The following is an 18,149-nucleotide window of genomic DNA, read 5'->3' as shown; positions in this document are numbered from 1 at the left end:
GGCAAGCTCCGTTCCCTTTTAATTAGAGACCTGCTGTTTGCATTCTTACTGTGAGAAGGCAAAGATCTGAAACTTTCAGGGGAGATAGGGATTCAGGGAGAGGAACGTAGAGAGAGAAGGCCTTCAGATCTATTGCCCAGGATCACGACATTTTGCAAAGAGTTAATTTGCTATTCGCACTGCGCAACAGGCAGCAAATGGCAACTTGCTCCTATGAGTTCTTCAAAGGAAAGGGATTTTTCTTCTTCCAAAAAAAGGGGTCCGCTTTTAATTTTCCATGGCTTGCTTTATGAAGCATGATCCTTATTGTAATAAAGTAATGATTTGCTTTGTAACAGGTGCATAAGAAATCAATTTCCTGTTTGCAAATTAAGGGAGATGAGCCAAGAGGAAAGTGAAAATGCAAAAACAAGTAGGGCTGGCGAGGAATTAAGCAGGATAAAAACAAGGAGAGATTGGAAGGTTGGCCTTGTTGCTACAAGGGCATGTGCTTCATGCGTAATAAGGTACCAGGTTAATCTTTACTGAATGATTTTTAGATAGCTAGCAGGTGTGGACCCCTACTAGAGATTTTGGAGTTCTGCCAGGGGGTCAGGGCAGATGATATTGGAACAGATGGGCCAATGGCCAATCTATTGATTAACCTCAGGGCCAAACTATTAATTAGCTATTTATTGCTTGTGATAAGCATTTATATACCTCCTATAAAACCAAAAACACTGAGGCAGTGTACAACCCAATAACGTAAGACACAATTCGTTGTTGTTATTATTATTTTTAAAATTTGTGTGCCACCCTTCATCTGAAGATCACTTGGAGGTTCACAATATAAAATTACAAAATATGCAACAACAAAAAACAAGAGCCAACCAATAACCCCGCTCCCACAAACACATTAAAAAGGCCATGTATTGTTTAATTGGCCAAAGGCCTGGTTATAGAGAAATGTTTTCACTTGGCACCTATAAAGGTATGTAACAAAGGTGCCAGGTGAACTTCCCTGGGGAGAGCATTCCACAAATGGGGAGCCTGTTAAGTTGTGGGTGAACATATCAGACGACACAGCGATTCTTCAAACAGCTCTTGTTTATTCACAGGCCAGAACAGAACTGAACTGAAGGGTTCAGCCAGCCTGCTTATATAGAGCTCCAGTACAACGCAACAGTAGCCACTTTCTGTAACTATCCAATCACTGAACGTCACTTTCAATCCCTTATTTGCATATGTGGACCTGAGTGAAAACTATCTACAGTATCCCCCCTCCTGGCCCAGGGTAAGAACTTCAGTACATAACAGAGCCAGTGCAGAAAAGGCCCATTTTTGGGTTACCATCCTTTGAACCTCTCCAAAGGAGGCACACAAAGACGGGTCTCCAATGCAGGGTCCTGGTTGGTTCATATGGGGAGAGAGGAGGTCCTTGAGGTATTGTGGTCCTGAGCCATTTAAGGCTTTACAGTGGTACCTTGGTTCTAGAACGGCTTGGTTGCCAAACAAATCAGCTCCCAAACTTTGCACACCCGGAAGTAAGTGTTCCGGTTTGAGAATGTTTTCCGGAAGCCGAACGCCCGATGCAGTTTCTGCTGGAGTGCAGGAAGCTCCTGCAGCCAATCAGAAACAGACTCCCAGAATGGATTAAGTTTGAGAACCGAGGTACCACTGTATGTTAGAATTCCTGCTCCATGATTGCAGTCATGGGATTGTTGTCTATCACATGACGGCATGTTTTGACTCCACAGAGTGGGATGTGATGGAGACAGGAGGTTTGTGTTACTGTGTTCCGTGAAGTGGGACTATTGTCCTTTGTCCTTTTTCTCTTTGATGTCTGATGCTAGAGAGAGAGGAAGCCATGTTGCAGTGCTCTGTGTGTGTTTATATGTAAATAAAGTAGATTAGCCAAAATGCTGAGTTGCTGAGGTCTGTCACACGAACTGCGCAGACTCTGCGGATCCCTAAGTGTGCCGATGTTGGCATCGGTCACTGTGATGTTCGGGCAGAAGAAAGCTTTTGAAGCTCCCGAAAGAAAGACCAGGAAGGAGAGAACATGCCAGTCAGGTATGTGTCTCTGCCAGGGTCCTACTCGAGTGTAGGACAAGCTCCTGACACTGTATAGGTCAAAACCAACATTTTGAATTGGGCCCAGGAGCTAATTGGCAGCTAATGCTATTGGGCCAGTATATTCTCAAACGGTCCTGCCCCGCTGAGCAACCTGACTGCCAAATTCTGCACCAGCTGAAGTTTCTGAACTGTCTTCAGAGGCGGCCCCTACATATAATGCATTACAGTGGTCTTGGGTCATACAGAAACCGCTCTCTTTTCCTGCGGAACCGTTTACTGAATCCTAACAATCCCGGTGCTGCTAAATTCTCTCCTATTGAAATCGTGGGGATGTTAAAGTGTTTAAATGTAGCTGGATCATGCCCAGTTCCTGTCCCCTCAAGACCACAAGACATATGATATGAGTAAAATGGATGTGTCCTTTAAAAGCACCCAAGGAGAAACCCACCACTGGGGATTCGTTAAAAACTAATTGGAAATGGAATTCCATGCTGTAGGCTTTATGCATCACTGGTGATTGTAAATCAGTATGGTATTTATTTTACTGCACCGCAGCTTTTTAATGTTTTCATTTTATTTCACTGCAACGTAGATCCACCCCCACCCCAATATTTAATGGTGTTCCCCTGGGCAAAAGTCTTCTCAGTTGCCACCAAAGATACAAGCATTTGGTGCAAGTTTTGGATGGGAGGGATTGTTTCAGGAGGTGGCAGAGGGATGTTCCTGGATTTGTTTGGCAGGGCAGGAAGCCTCGAGTAAAACTTAAGATATTGACGGATGTTAAAGAAGGAGGTGGACCTGCCCTGCCAGACACCTAAACTTTGTTGTGAATCATCTGCTTTTTGCTGGCTGAGAGAATGGCTGTCTCTTAAAAGCATTGAAGTGTTGGATAATTGGCAGATGAAGTTGAGGGACTAGATTGAATTGGCGGAAAAGACTGGCAAGATCCGAGACCAAGGAGAAGAGTCGGTGGAAGAAGACTGGGAAAAGTTTAAAGACTATTTATAGAAATATTGTAAAATTAATGAATGTTAGAAGAATGTTGGAATGAAATTATATGGCTTTAGCAGAAATGTTATAAGGAATTAAGTATAAATAGATTAATAGAGTATTAAAGGAAAATAAGGTTAAAAGGTGTTAAGATAATTATAGGATAGAAAACAGGGGAAGATGGTAAGGAATTGCTGAAATAATTAATGGAAGTGGAATACAAAAAGGGAGGTGTGAGGAGGCCGTGGAAATATGGGAAAGAAAGATAAGATATTGGAAGTTTTTTTCTTTTTTCTTTCTTTTCTTTCTATCTTTTGATGTGTTTTTAAATTGTTTTTGTTTTGTTTTGTTAATTTTTATGTAGTGTTTGTGTATTATAATGTATTGTTTTTTCTTTGTTTTTTTCTTTTGTAAGTGTTTAAATTGTTGTAAAAGCAATAAATATTATTTTTTTAAAAAACAAACAAAGATACAAGCATTTGGAGCAGACCTGGGAGCATCACAGGTCCCAATGGTCACTGCTGGACCAGATCAAAATCCTTCTCCAAAGTCTGTCTCCAACAGTGGCAGCAGGCTAGATGCCTCATGGATGTTCACAGTCATGGGCTTTTTTTCTGAACATCTGGTATTCACAATCACATTGCCATTTCTTTCTCTTTTTCCCCACTATTCCATTTTTATCCCACCCTTTCTCCCAGGAGCTCAGAGCTCAAGGCAGTTTGCATGGTTCTTCTCCCCCACGGTTCTCCTGTCCTTCCTTGGAGGTTTTTAAGCAGAGGTTGGGTGGCCACCTGTCACGTAAGATCTAGTTGAGATTCCTGCATTGCAGGGGGTTGGACAAGATGACCCTTGGGGTCCCTTCCAATTCTATGATTCTATGAATCAGCCGCTTCCAGTATGCTCAATGTTCAGGGATGATAGGAGTTGTGGTCCAGCAACAAGCATCCCCAAATCTCCTTATGAAAACTTGCGAGACCCAGAAATCCTCAGGCTCGTAATAAGACCTCTGTCCTTGCATCATCCCATGATAACTAGGAACTCCAAGATATTGTGGGAGTCCCCTTGCTGGCTGCAGCGCCCACATCCATGACAGAGAGTTGAATTGGGTGAGTGGCATTTTTCTGCGTCTTCCTGCCTTGGAAGCCACCCAGTTACTGCCAGCTCTTTACTAAGAGTTTATATTGACTTCGCATTGTTGTACTTGGTCATTGTGTTGCCTTTGGATATTACTGATATTTGTTTGCAACACAGGGGTTTAATTGTTTAGCTCTTTGGAGTCGGCAAAAAAAGAGGGACAACAATCTTGATGTCTAATAGATCGGTTTCATGAATTTCGAGGCAAATGAATTCAATTCGGTGAATCCATGTGAAGGCTAAGTGTCTCTGGCAGTGCCGGATTTATGTACAGTCATACCTCATGTTACATCCGCTTCATGTTACGTTCTTTCAGGTTACGTCCCGCAGCGACCCGAAAGTACCGAAAAGGGTTACTTCTGGGTTTCGCCGCTCGCACATGCGCAGAAGCACAAAATGATGTCACACATATGCGCAGACACGGTGAATCGCAACCCGTGCATTTGCAGACGCACTGCTGCGGGTTCACAACCAGAGGTACCACTGTATAAGCTATAGCTTAGGGCCCCATGCTCATGGGGCCCCCAAAAAAATTAAAGGAAAAAAACTGGATGTACATTTCCAAAATATAAGATAAAAAAAAAACAAATAAAATAAAACCTACATACAGCAACAGTGTTTTGTGTTGTGCAGGCTCCTATGATGTCATTAATGGGCCCCACCTGCTAGTTGACAAAGGACAGCTGGGCATATAAAGGGCCCCATTACCTTCAGTAGCTTAGGGCCTCATCAAACCGAAATATGGCCCTGGTCTTTCACTATCTATATTCTCAGCTACCCAAGGAGCTGGCTTTGTTTTCCATGCCACTACTGCCTCTCCTACTTGTCTGCTCGCACCTGAGTCCCCTCCCGCCTAGGGCGAAGCCACGTTTGAAAAGCCACCAACAGATACCGCCGAAGCTGCTGCAGCCTCTGTATCCTCCTCTCGGATGCACAGGGCTCGGCCTGCCAAAAAAGAAATAGAAACACAAGCCTCGATTCAAGCATCTGTTTCCTCCTGGCCAGTCTCCACAGCTGTGCTAAGTGGCTTTGGAGCTGCCCCAGGTTGTCTGTCATGGGCTGGAATCAGAGTGGCAGGCAGCTGGACACGCAGGGGCTCTGGCTTCCTCTTACATTATAAACTTATCGCCACCCTGCACATTACTCAGCCGCCCTCAACGAGATTTGTAGGCTGGGTGGTTGCCTGCAGAAGCCATCATTCCTAGACCACAAATGTGTTTGTCTGTGTTTCCTCTTTCTGCAGAATCTGGGTTTTCTGCAACCTTTACAGTGGTACCTCGGGTTACAGATGCTTCAGGTTACAGACGCTTCAGGTTACAGACGCTTCAGGTTACAGACTCTGCTAACCCAAAAGTAGTACCTCGGGTTAAGAACTTTGCTTCAGGATGAGAACAGAAATCGTGCTCCGGCGGCAGGAGGCCCCATTAGCTAAAGTGGTACCTCAGGTTAAGAACAGTTTCAGGTTAAGAACAGACCTTCAAAACAAATTAAGTTCTTAACCTGAGGTACCACTGTACTGCGCTAGTCAATTGGAAAGGGGTGGGGGGCTGACACCTTGAATTTTCAGAATGTAGTGCTGGACCCTGGCTAGAGTAGCTGCGTCTTGTTTTCCTCCTCCATCACCTTGCCGACAAAGGTCCATATAGTTAAAGCTACGGTTTTCCCAGTAGTGATGTATGGAAGTGAGAGCTGGACCATAAAGAAGGCTGGTCGCTGAAGAATGGATGCTTTTGAATTATGGTGCTGGAGGAGACCCTTGAGAGTCCCATGGACTCCAAGATCAAACCTATCCATTCTTAAGGAAATCAGCCCTGGAAGGACAGATTGTGAAGCTGAGGCTCCAATACTTTGGCCACCTCATGAGAAGAGAAGACTCCCTGGAAAAGACCTTGATGTTGGGAAAGATGGAGGGCACAAGGAGAAGGGGACGACAGAGGACGAGATGGTTGGATAGTGTTCTCAAAGCTACCAGCATGAGTTTGACCAAACTGCGGGAGGCAGTGGAAGACAGGAGTGCCTGGCGTGCTCTGGTTCATGGGGTCACAAAGAGTCGGACACGACTAAACGACTAAACAACAACAACAACAACAACAACAGGGTTGCCAGCCCTAGAGCACCTCAGACCCTGAGATTTCAGGGCCCAAATCCGAGACCTGGGGGCAGTGATGTCACAGGGACAGGTGCCAGTGATATTAAGCACAACACATTGAGCATCGACCACAGTCACTGAGAGCATGTGATTCAAATAAAAAACACACAAAGTCCAACATGTGAGCAAATATGTTAAACAGTTGGAAATTTAGATAAAGGTTAGAAATTAAACCAAAGGGGATGCTCTCAGGCATGGACTTTTCTTGGCTTGGCTTGGGGTGGGGGGACATTACAGGAGGCAGGCAGAACCTCAGTTAACTGAGATTTTTTGTAATACTTTTCAATACTTTTTGAGGATTTAGGGGGGCAGCTCCTCCCCCCTCCCTTGGCTATGCCCATGTTCCCAGGTCCAGTTGAAGTAACATGGTCACTCCTTTCCACCTGCTTAGGTTTAGGTAGGGAAGAGACTCTCACCCTCTCTGCCTCATTATTTATGACGTTACATGAGAACTGCAGATATCGTGGGACAGAGTGCAGTAACAGTGGAAACAAGCTTATTAAGCATCAACTCTGATCAAGTTTATCGCGGCTGATTTTCTGATAAGCCTGAGAACTTCAACGGGCCGACAGAAGTTATAGCTCTGCATCCTAATTCATTTTGTGTGTGTGTGTGTGTGCTTCCAGACATGGTCACTAGAAAAGAGAGCATTTATTTCATTCCACCAAGCCACAAATACGGCTTTGATCAGTTACAGCTGCTTTATTCTCTGCTCCAGAGCAATAACTTCTCTTTCCATCTCGTAGGGGAGGTCAGCATTGACTTGCTCTTCAAAATAATTCTTGATTTCTTCCACCTCCTTTTCCCAGAAGTCTCTGGAAAGGGCAAACAGTTCCTGTGTGTCGACACCTTCCAAGCCTTTCAAGTTCAAGCCCGTGTCATCAGGGACGTAGCCGATGGCTGTCAGCTGCGCACTCGCATCTCCCCGAATTCGGTTGAACATCCACTGCAGCACGCGGCAGTTCTCGCCGAAGCCAGGCCACAGGAACCGCCCTTGCTTGTCTTTCCGGAACCAGTTGACGTGGAAGATCTTGGGCAGTTTTGCAGCAGGCCGGTGCGCCATGCTGAGCCAATGGGAGAGGTACTGGCCAAAGTTGTAGCCAAAGAAAGGCCGCATGGCAAAGGGGTCGTGCATGATGATCTTGCCTGCAGGGAGAGGGGGGGAAAGATTGTGTTACGAGGGTCTTTCTTGCCCACATTCAGAGCACCATCGATTCTGCGGTTGACTGGGGAATGCCCATCGTGGTTCAGTGACACAGCAAGTGCTATGCATGCAAAAGGTCCCAGGTTCCATCCCAAGTATGCCCAGGTTCAATTGCAGTCAGTCAACCTGAGATCCAGTGTGGCGTAATGGTTAGAGTATTGGACTAGGATCTGGGAGACCACGGTTTGAATCCCCTCTCTGCCATGAAGCTTGCTGGGTGACCTTAGGCCCATGGGTAGGCAAACTAAGGCCCGGGGGCTGGATCTGGCCCAATTGCCTTCTAAATCCAGCCTGTAGATGGTCCGGGAATCTGCGTGTTTTTACACGAGTAGAATGTGTCCTTTTATTTAAAATGCATCTCTGGGTTATTTGTGTGGCATAGGGATTCGTTAAATCCCCCCCCCAAAAAAAATATAGTCTGGCCCCCCACAAGGTTTGAGGGACAGTGGACCAGCCCCCTGCTGAAAAAGTTAGCTGACTCCTGGCATAAGCTGACTACTGCAAACAGAAGCAGGTGTAGCCATGTGCATTGGTACAGCGTTAATGGCTTAATCCGAATGTTTGTCATGAGCAAAACCAGTTGCAGCTCACTGGTGGGTCTGCAGCACGGGTGGCCTTGTGTAAAGCAAACAAAGCAGGGGTCCAATGAGCTGGCACCCGGGTGCACTTTGGGCTGCCCAGGCAGAACAGAGGATGCGAACCAAAGCAAAAGAGCACTGAGCAGGTGACTGAAACCAGAAGCTTATCTTGGCCCTGAGACCATGGCCAGACCAGGGCTGCTGTCTTTAAGGCTCTGCATCAACACACACACACACACACACACACACACACACACACACACACCGCATAAAGACAGAACCTCACAACATCGCACCTACTTATTTCCAGCTGAAATATACAAGACATCTTAATTTATTTCAAGGTCGTCTGCATTTTTAGCTTTGTCTGGATTGTGCAAAAGTAAAAGAACAGCAACTCTCTCCTCCAAACTGGTCTGGACACACCAGTTTCTGGGGTTGGTTTCATGCACCAAGATGTCAGCACTTAAGAGCTACCATGCAGCCAAATGAAGCTATTATTTTAGGTGTCTGATCAACAGATAAGTTTTGCCAGAGGGCCACAATGAAAAGGAGTGTGTGTTTCAACACCCCAGTCCAAATTTGCACGAAAGCCTACTACTGGCAAGCCCCAAATCCTTTTGCCTGTGTGGGACAACAACTGGGGGGAGAGCGAAGTTTGGCTAATGGGCTGCCAATGGGTAACTTGGTTCTCACAAACACCGAAGAAGCAACGTCATTAAGTCCCTGCCTCGCACTCCTAAACTAGTAAATTGCAAATCTCTCCAGACCTTGGAACCATAAGATCTTTTCACCAGCCCTAATTACTCACAACGGCTACACTGCCATCAATATATTCACACTAAGAGAGAAAGGAAATAAGTTCCAGCAACTAAGTGTCAGCAATTTCCAGGTGAAAATAATGAGACGGGCTATTTAAATGTGGAAGCGTTATTATAGCCTGACTTACCTTTATGTTCAGCGGCAGCTGTTGCTTCTGATCTCATCGTTGCACCTACGAATACTCCGTGCTGCCAGTTAAGGGCCTCGTAGACCAGAGGCACACCTGGGGAGAACAGGAACAGCTGTAATATTTAGAGCAGGGCAGTCCAACTTTCCATACCAAATGGGCCGCAAGAGTACTTTGACACAGAACCCGAGGGCCACACGCACTGAATTAAAATTCCACATCAGTGTTTGCAATATATTTAGCATTACAGTGGTACCTCGGCTCTCGAACGTAATCCATTCCAGAAGACTGTTTGACTTCTGAAATGTTCAAAAACCAAGGCGCAAAGGGCTAGCTGCAAGTTCAATTGGCCTCGGTCCAGTATATCTGAAGGAGCGTCTCCACCCCCATCGTTCTACCCGGACACTGAGGTCCAGCACTGAGGGCCTTCTGGTGGTTCCCTCACTGCGAGAAGCCAAGTTACAGGGAACCAGGCAGAGGGCCTTCTCGGTAGTGGCGCCCTCCCTGTGGAACACCCTCCCACCAGATGTCAAAGAGAACAACAACTACCAGACTTTTAGAAGACATCTGAAGGCAGCCCTGTTTAGGGAAACTTTTAATGTTTGATGTATTACAGTATTTTAATATTTTTTTGGAAGCTGCCCAGAGTGGCTGGGGAAGCCCAGCCAGATGGGCGGGGTATAAATAATAAATTATTATTATTATTATTATTATTATTATTATTATTATTAAATAGAACAGACAGCCCCCTTTTGAGACTCTTACCTTCAGGTCTCCGTCCTCCAAATATGATCCCCTCGATTGGCACTCCTTCCGGAGCCTCCCAGGCAGGGTCGATAATGGGGCACTGGTTGGCAGGAGAGCAGAACCGGGAATTGGGGTGGGAACAAGGTTCCCCTGTGCAAATATAACAGACATTTATAGTGGCACCATTAACCGAAAATGCAATGGCAATAAAAGAAACAGGGAGCCGTTAACTGGAGTTAATTGTACCGCTCTTGGCTGTCCATTCCTTGTTTTTCCATGAAGTGAGCATCACCCCGGGCACAAACTGCTTTTCCATGCCTTCCCAGTACACGCCTCCATCACTGGTTTCTCCCACGTTGGTGAAGATGGTGTTCTTCCGTATGGTCTTCATAGCGTTGGGGTTTGTTTTCACTGACGTCCCAGGAGCCACTCCAAAGAAGCCATTCTCTGGATTGATGGCTCTTAGGTTACCTGGGGAATTTTAGAAGCTACGTGAGGTTCGAGGTTCGGAGACCTTGTCTCTGCTTCAGTCACTCCCCACCTCTCCAATACCCACCCATTCCTCCTTCAATCCTTTCCAACTCTTTAACAAAACTCTTCTGCTCCTCCGCTCACAAATACTATTTTCAGGCTTCTCAACTTTGGAGCCACTGCTGATGGTTCCCATCTGGTTATGCCAAAACTGCAAATGCATTTTAAAGCGCTCTAATTAGCACTCACTTGGGATCCTTCCCTGCATCAATTAATGGATACTACATGTGTTTCTGAGATATTCCCTCTTTAAATGTCACTGCTCTGCAGGAGACAATATTTCCCCACCTGCTTATCTTGCATGGGGCTAAACTTGGATGCAATGGTATACAGTAGGTATCCTTCGAGCCTAAACCACTGCTATTTTTTTCCTAATTGCCACCCTCCAGGAAAAAAAATAAATCTCGAAGTTAGGAGAAAGCCTTATCCATTTCTTTTTGTAACACTGAAGTGCACGTACATGGTTTTACTGGAGGGTTAAAAATATATTCGCTCTCTTTCCACACCCTTTAGCAGAAGAAGGAAGGGTGACAGGAAAAAAGAGTGGGTGAGTGGGTTGCTGGTTTTCTCAGCAATGGTGAAACTGACAAGACTCTGCACACACAGTCAGTTCTTCATGAAGGGCTTTGAAATGTAAGAACAAAAGGCGAAAGATTTATACGATCTGAGGAGAAGCCAGAGTATACATATACATATATGTATATATTGTATATGTACATATACAATGAGAGCTGGAACATAAAGAAGGCTGATCGCCGAAGAATTGATGCTTTTGAATTATAGTGCTGGAGGAGACTCTTGAGAGTCCCATGGACTGCAAGAAGATCAACCCTATCCATTCTTAAGGAAATCAGCCCTGAGTGCTCACTGGAAGGACAGATCCTGAAGCTGAGGCTCCAATACTTTGGCCACCTCATGAGAAGAGAAGACTCCCTGGAAAAGCCCCTGATGTTGGGAAAGATGGAGGGCACAAGGAGAAGGGGACGACAGAGGACGAGATGGTTGGACAGTGTTCTCGAAGCTACTAACATGAGTTTGACCAAGCTGCGGGAGGCAGTGTAAGACAGGAGTGCCTGGCGTGCTGTGGTCCATGGGGTCACGAAGAGTCGGACACGACTAAACGACAACAACATATATTGTAATCACGCTTTAGTAAGAGCAATGTAGAGAAGCCAGAAGAGGGGTGGAGGGAAGTTAATTCGGATAAGATATAGATTGAAAGGAGAATAATATTGTTAAGCTGTATTGTGTTTAAAACATTTGGAAAAAATTAATAAAAATTATTGGGGGGGGGGAGAGAAATGTAAGAACAAGCCGTTCCAAAGTGGGTACAGTTGTATTGAAAAAGTGATGAGAGGGAGGGTCAAAATGCGTTTCATCTGATCACTTCAAATGCAGGAGCCACAAAAAATGCGAGAAGTTCAAAATGCCACTGTGAGTCATAGAGCTGGAAGGGACCCCTGAGGGTCATCTAGCTCAACCCCCCGCAAGGCAGGAATCTTTTGCCCAACGGGGGGTTCGAACTCACAACCCAAAGATTAAGAGTCTCATGCTCTGCCGACTGAGCTACCCACATTTCTGAATGGCCACCAGATTATTTAAGAACCCAATACAAATATACTTAATGCTGCATTTCTTCTTACATGTGGGAGGAAGAGAGGGTGTAAAAATGAAAAATAACTTGAGAAGCATGTGTGAAATCTGCCTCAGAAACAACCTAGAGCAAGTGCCCCTAACTACCGGAGGTTGTGAGTAGGAAAATATCTGTTCTTCCAACATCTGACTTTCCTGATAGCAAGTACAGTCTGTTCACACAAACAGCAAGTACAGTCTGTTCACACATCAGTGTGTTTTTTTATTCAGTGAAGTGGTCTTCACAGCATTGACATGGTGAACCAGATACATGGTTCTTTCAACATGTGTCCATGTTGCAGCCAATGCATATTTGATCAATTCGCTTTAGAAAGTTTTATTGGGTCATGCGAACACATGGAAACCTGTTGAAAGATCACAAGGCTGTTTCACCATAGCGAAGTCAGATTGAGTTTGCCAACAAGAAACTGTGGCACTGCCCCATACCAGATGGGACCAAGAAACTGTTGAATGGTCACTTTAAAATGTGAAGGTTCATTATTGTTTCACAAGTTGTGTATGTCTTTAAGGGCCAGGGCAAATAACGAGACCCAGTCTTACAGCTGTGAAACATAGCAGGTGCTGCTAGGTTGTGTTAATTAAGGTGTGTCAGCATTTGGGCATAGTATATAAGGAGCAGCACCTAGCTCTCTCATTACCCTGGGGGATAGGTTGGTGGTTGGGTCATGTTTGTTGTTGCTATCTTTAGTGTAAAAGGAGTTTTTGTTTTTGTTATTAAAACCTTGTTAAAGTTTTTTTGAGTTCCTTGTTATACATGGTCTCCCTAGCAAGCTCTCTGCAGCGCTACAAAACTGCAAATAGCCAACAGAAACTTTCTACCTCACCCAACTTTTCCTATTGGCTCAACTGCTGGTTTCAGCCACTGATTTCAAACAGCTCTGGAACATCAACATCCCTGGCTAAATCCCCACTTGGATGCTAAAGAGGTTACCTTGGTCATCAAATTTCATCCAAGCAATATCATCCCCAACACACTCGATTTTCCACCCTGGCAGAGTTGGGTCCATCATGGCCAAGTTGGTTTTTCCACATGCACTTGGGAAGGCTGCAGCAAAATATTTCTTTTCACCTTCCGGATTTGTGATACCCAATATCTATTTAGGGGAGAAAAAACCCCACTCTCTTAAGGAGTGCCATGCAGCTGACAACAATACCGTATTGGCCCAAATATAAGCTGCACCCGAATATAAGCCACACCTTTAAAATTCATGGGGGGAGGGGGAGAGAAAAAAAGACAATACCCAAATTTAAGCCGTTCCCTTAAAATTCCACAGGCACTCACACCCGTTCTGTTTTACCATATGTCTGTTTCAGCAGCGATCTTGTAAAAGCCAATTTCCGTAAGGTTGTGGATTTAAGCAACACTTTAACTTTTCAAGGTCGGAATGGGGGGGGGCAAAGTGAGGCTTATATTCAGGCCAATACAGTGATATTAATGACTGCAAAGCATAAGTAATAAACCAGGTAATCTCTGAACCACTGCGGGACTTTTTCAAACTGAAGAGCGAAGCTACCAAGTGAAATTCTGAAACGTCAGGGAGGAAATATAATATTCGATTTTAGAACATGGTAAAATAGTGCACAATTTGCAATCCCTGGAGAATATGGATTTCTTAACCCCATTTAGTCTCTATGTATTTAGCATTCTGCTCTGCACTTCCTTCAAAGTCAGGGCAGTACCCAGTGCTCTCCCCTTGGCTGCCTTCACAACAGCCCTGTGGGTTTAGGCTGACAGAGAATCACTGGTCCACTGACTTAGGATTTTGGACCTGCCCAACACTCCAGCCACAACACACAGGTTTTCTGTATTTAAATATTTTACTGCTACTATTGAACAGGCTCTGATCTAGTCCCTATATGAAGAGAGAGCCCCTGTATAAGAACCCCTATAAGATTAAATAGAGGTCTGCTTTCTTCCTGCCCTTCTCTCCTTATGGCGTGTACCAACACATATGTCCTAAGACTAGGGAAAACCAGAGAATCTCAAACATTCCCTAAAAAAACTTTAAGGTTAGTCCGTATGATTATTCCCATTTAACAGATGGAGAACTGAGGCTGAGTGAGAGTGACTTGCCAAGTGTCACCAATTGAAGGATCTCACTGCTGAGTCATGATTTTTTAGCTGTGGGCATCCCACCCGTACCTTCAAGCTCTTTCTTGCTCCATAGAAATGAAGGCGTTTACTGCCGTTCACTGTGCCTTCGGTTGCAACAACACCAGTGCAAGCAACACATTTATTGTTAAAACTTTCCCCTACCAGCATGTGTTCGGCAAGCCAGCCCTCTTCCTTGGCGATCCTGCTAGCGATCCGGAGAGCAAAGCACTTCTTTCCCAGGAGGGAGTTTCCTCCATAGCCGCTTCCAAATGAAATGATCTCTCTGTGATCCGGGATGTGAGCAATCAGAGTCAGATCTGGGTTACAGGGCCAGTTATTTACCAGAGGCTCTACAAAAGAAATTAAGCAAAACACGTTATTTATTGGGATTAGTGACCTGGATAAAAGTGCAACCTTCTCCTTCTTTTAAGATGCATCCTTTTAAAACTGGACCACATGCAGATTTCTTTTTCTTTTGTTTGGTACACAGTAAGCCCACAATTTGTTCACATTCAGCTTTGTGCATGTGGCAAAAATATATATAAATTTAAAAGGGGGTGGAGTTCTGGGGGAAATGATTTTGGCAATCCCACCTGCCTTTGAATCCAATGCGTTTTGACTGTATGCGATTTTAGCTTTAGGCACGACCCCTGCAGGCAGTCTTACTGTACCAAAACTTAATTTCAATGTTTGTTTTCCAGCACTAGGTGTCACTATAGTGCTGTCTGCACAGCTAACAGCAGCAATATCAGCAACTAGTGGTTTTGGAAAACAGTTAATTCTTCAAACATTCTGATAGAGAGGTAGGCAAAACTCTCTCCATTTTCTGTAAGAGCAGATGGCACTGAATCTGCAGAAGCAAGATCTGGGAGAACATTAAAAAGAAACCCAGCTGTTCCAAAGCATCTTCAGTGAACAATTTCTGGTCCATCGGGATGACGAGCTGCTTGGCAACCCTGTATAGAAAAGCTTCCAGGACCATAAAGTAACGAAGACTTTGCACTGAGAATGGCTTACTTTTCAACGGCAAAGGGCACCCAACTGAATGGAGGCATTTCACAAATTCCCCGTTGCCCAGGGCCTCTAGGACAGACGTCCCCATCCGAGTCATGATCCTCATGCTGGCCACCACATAAGGAGAATCTGTCAGCTCAATCCCAAACTTGGATATAGGGGAGCCAATGGGCCCCATGCTGAAAGGGATGACATACATGGTGCGCCCTGCAAAAGAGAAGCCGAAGAAGGATTTCAAAACAGCAACCAAAACCACTGTAAACGTAAGCTGGGAGTCTGTACCTTACATGTCTCCTTACCACCCCAAACCCTCTCTTCTCTCCTTTTATTTTCAATGGTATTTTGAAAAACAGGGGAGGCTAACTTTTTTTGCACTCAAAACATTAGAAGGAATCCTCTATTGCACAGGAAGACGATTGTCTAAACTCGAGGGCAGGAATTTGGCACTGCGATAGAGAAAACTCTCGCACCTTTCATGCACCCAGGGAATCGGACGCTGAAGGCTTTCTCAAAGTCCTCTTCAGACATCCAGCTTCCCAGCTGGCTCACCCCACTCTTCGGGATCGGGATGGTGTCTCGCTGCTCCTGAGTGACGATGACAGTTTTGCTTTCGATTCTGGCCACGTCCCTCGGATCCGTACGAGCCAAAAAGCTGTGGAGAGAAGGAGCAGGACACCTGCACTTCAGCTGTTTAGGAAACAACCTGAACGCCTTCCCTGCCTGGTGTGGCTTTGCAGAGCAAAGGAGCCACCGCCGTATCTGCAGCCCTGCGGCTCACGGGAGCTGAGGCAGAAGTGGGGGGAACAGGGAGATTGCTCTGCCGACCTGGCTCCCTTTCCTGGAAAGCCTTGTTTTGTGGATTTCCAGCAACACTTCCACTAACCCACACGCCTGGCAGGCAGCTGGTGGGAAAGTGAGCTCCATCTTCATCCGGCGAGACCCAATCCAGTCTGGCACAAAAGTTTCTGGGTTGCTCTGCCTGATATTAATAATTACAAGATTCCGATACAACTCTACCATGCTATGATGTTTGAGTATGAAAGGACTATTATTTACAACACAGACTCTTTCTCTCTCTCTCAAACACACACACACACACACACACACACACACTCCCTTTAGACTGGGGTGGGGATCCTGTGAACCTCAAGATGTAGCTGGACAACAGTTCCCTTCAACCCTGAACATCGCCATGCTGTTGAGGGCTGATTGGTGTTGCAGTCTAACAACATCTGGAAGACCACAGGTCTCCCACCTACTCTAGATGGAGGTTGTAGGATGCGCCACCTTTCCCAAGCTTCCCCACTCCCAAAACTCCCCAGCTGTTTCCCTCCCTCTCTCTAAATATTAGGTCCCATGTAAGAAACATCTCCTGACCATCCTGGACCACTAACCTGCCATCTGCTTAGCAAAATAAATCAGCGAGGCTGGAGCGATTACGTTGAAACACTGAGCACAGCACTCTATTAAACTAGCAAGCAGGGACATTAAAACTGATGGTATCAACAAACCCCAGGCTTAAGGCAGACCAAACGGCAGCTGCTGAAGGGATCCCATCTTAGGCTTCAGCCACCCTCACTACAGCGGCATGCACACACAAATACGCACAAACACACCCCACTTACCAATTCTCATATTTGCCAAGCTTCTTAATCATGCCTTCCTCCACCATGAGCTCCAAGATCCTTTTGTTCTCATGCTCTGAGCCATCGCAGATGTGGACAGCTTCCGGCTGGCAGAGCTCAGCGTTGCTTTCAACAAAGTCCCTCACATCTGGCGCCAGGCTCTTCGGGTCTCCTTGGACGAACTTTGGGGTGGCGCTCCTCTGTGCCCGCGGCTGGGATGGCATCGCCCGTTCTTTGCAAGGACGGGGTTGGGGGTCCGTAATAGGAATTGCAAGCTGGAAGGGGGCTGGGGGGGGGAGAGACAGTATGTAGTGTAACAGATCTGGGTTGGAAAGCTTAGTTTAAAATACTTGCAGTGATCGGAACATAGGAAGCTGCCTTATGCTGAGTCAGAGCATCGGTCCATCTCAGTATTGTCTACACCAGCGGTTCTCAACCTGTGGGTCCCCAGATGTTGTTGGACTACAACTCCCATCATCCCTGACCACTGGTCATGCTGGCTAGGAATGATGGGAGTTGTAGTCCAGCAACAGGGACCCACAGGTTGAGAAACACTGGTCTACACCGATGGGAAGTGGCTCACCAGGGTTTCAGGCAGTCAGTCACTCCCAACAGGTTGAGATCTTCTGCATTCAATGCAGGTGCTCTTCAACTTCTACAGCCCTTCCTCATGATCAAGAAGCACCTAGCATCAGACTGAGGAACAAGAGGTCATCTGAAACCGAAAGTGTCTACATCAAGGTTAGAAGTGAATGCAAGTTATATACTTACCTTTTCGGAGCTGCCTCTGTTCTCAGGCTCGGAGAGGATTTCGCAGGTTCTTTCAAGCAGTAAGGTGTTGCTTAGGGACAAGCTCTGTCCCAAACCTCTGGTCTTCCAGAAAGCAGCTTCCTTCCTTAAGTACTCTTCTTGGGTCGCAGTCCATCCCACCGTCTGGAGGCTCGCCTCTGACGTCACGGCATGGAAACGTGTCTTCTGGCTCGTTGCCTAGATGGGTGTCCTCAGAAGCGAACTAGTCGTCCCCAAGAGCTTATCTGTTAACTGGCTCCATTAATGAGTGCTTGCTCGCCGTTCAAGCCAGTTTACGAAATATCCTGGCTAGGTCAACCTTTGGCCTCATTCTGTCCCTGTTGCAAAACAAAGAAAGAAGGGAAGAAAGAAAGAAAAAGAACGGTTGTCATTTCTCAATGCAAGCGAAAGGCTGAGCACACCCACCCACCCACACCCCCCCGGATGGTTGCAGAAGCCGAGGCTCAGAGGGCAGTTATGTGTGCAACAGATAGAAAAGCAGGTTTCGTAGTCACAGCAACTGCTTGCTGCAGGCTTGCCCCAGGGGTGTTTACTTGCTCTTGGAAATTTCCCTTGGCATGGGGGAAAAGAGCAGGTCTGAATAGCAATCGGAGGGAGAGGAAGGGAACAACATTT

At 45.9% G+C, this 18,149-nt stretch overlaps 1 protein-coding gene across 2 annotated transcripts; it reads right to left on the bottom strand.

Moving 5' to 3' along the window:
* Positions 1-6,964: 6,964 nt before the first annotated feature.
* On the bottom strand, positions 6,965-17,894 carry PCK1 (phosphoenolpyruvate carboxykinase 1). 2 transcript variants are annotated; one of them, XM_028735289.2, is made up of 11 exons: positions 17,496-17,894; positions 17,308-17,409; positions 16,725-17,010; positions 15,570-15,751; positions 15,103-15,306; positions 14,248-14,435; positions 12,922-13,084; positions 10,053-10,277; positions 9,825-9,956; positions 9,060-9,155; positions 6,965-7,474 (listed from the first exon to the last, which is right to left on the bottom strand). In XM_028735289.2, exons 3-11 carry the CDS (start codon positions 16,946-16,948, stop codon positions 7,020-7,022), a joined length of 1,869 nt encoding a protein of 622 aa, XP_028591122.2. In that variant the 5' UTR covers positions 16,949-17,010; positions 17,308-17,409; positions 17,496-17,894; the 3' UTR covers positions 6,965-7,019. The 2 variants fall into 2 exon arrangements, with proteins under 2 accessions (XP_028591122.2, XP_028591120.2); XM_028735287.2 differs by lacking the exon at positions 17,308-17,409.
* Positions 17,895-18,149: the final 255 nt, after the last annotated feature.

The sequence above is a fragment of the Podarcis muralis genome, chromosome 5 (assembly GCF_964188315.1).
Source record: "Podarcis muralis chromosome 5, rPodMur119.hap1.1, whole genome shotgun sequence".
Lineage (NCBI taxonomy): Eukaryota > Metazoa > Chordata > Lepidosauria > Squamata > Lacertidae > Podarcis > Podarcis muralis.
This window is presented reverse-complemented; position numbering and strand designations above follow the sequence as displayed.

Bases quoted from the DNA above. Each gene is read 5' to 3' on its own strand.
- PCK1 (XM_028735289.2), bottom strand. From the start codon at position 16,948: ATGCCATCCCAGCCGCGGGCACAGAGGAGCGCCACCCCAAAGTTCGTC. The intron at 9,957-10,052 runs GTACAATTAACT...ATATTTGCACAG, and splicing joins GGAATGGACAGCCAAGAGCG to GGGAACCTTGTTCCCACCCC. The intron at 9,156-9,824 runs GTAAGAGTCTCA...TGTTCTCCCCAG, and splicing joins TGGAGGACGGAGACCTGAAG to GTGTGCCTCTGGTCTACGAG.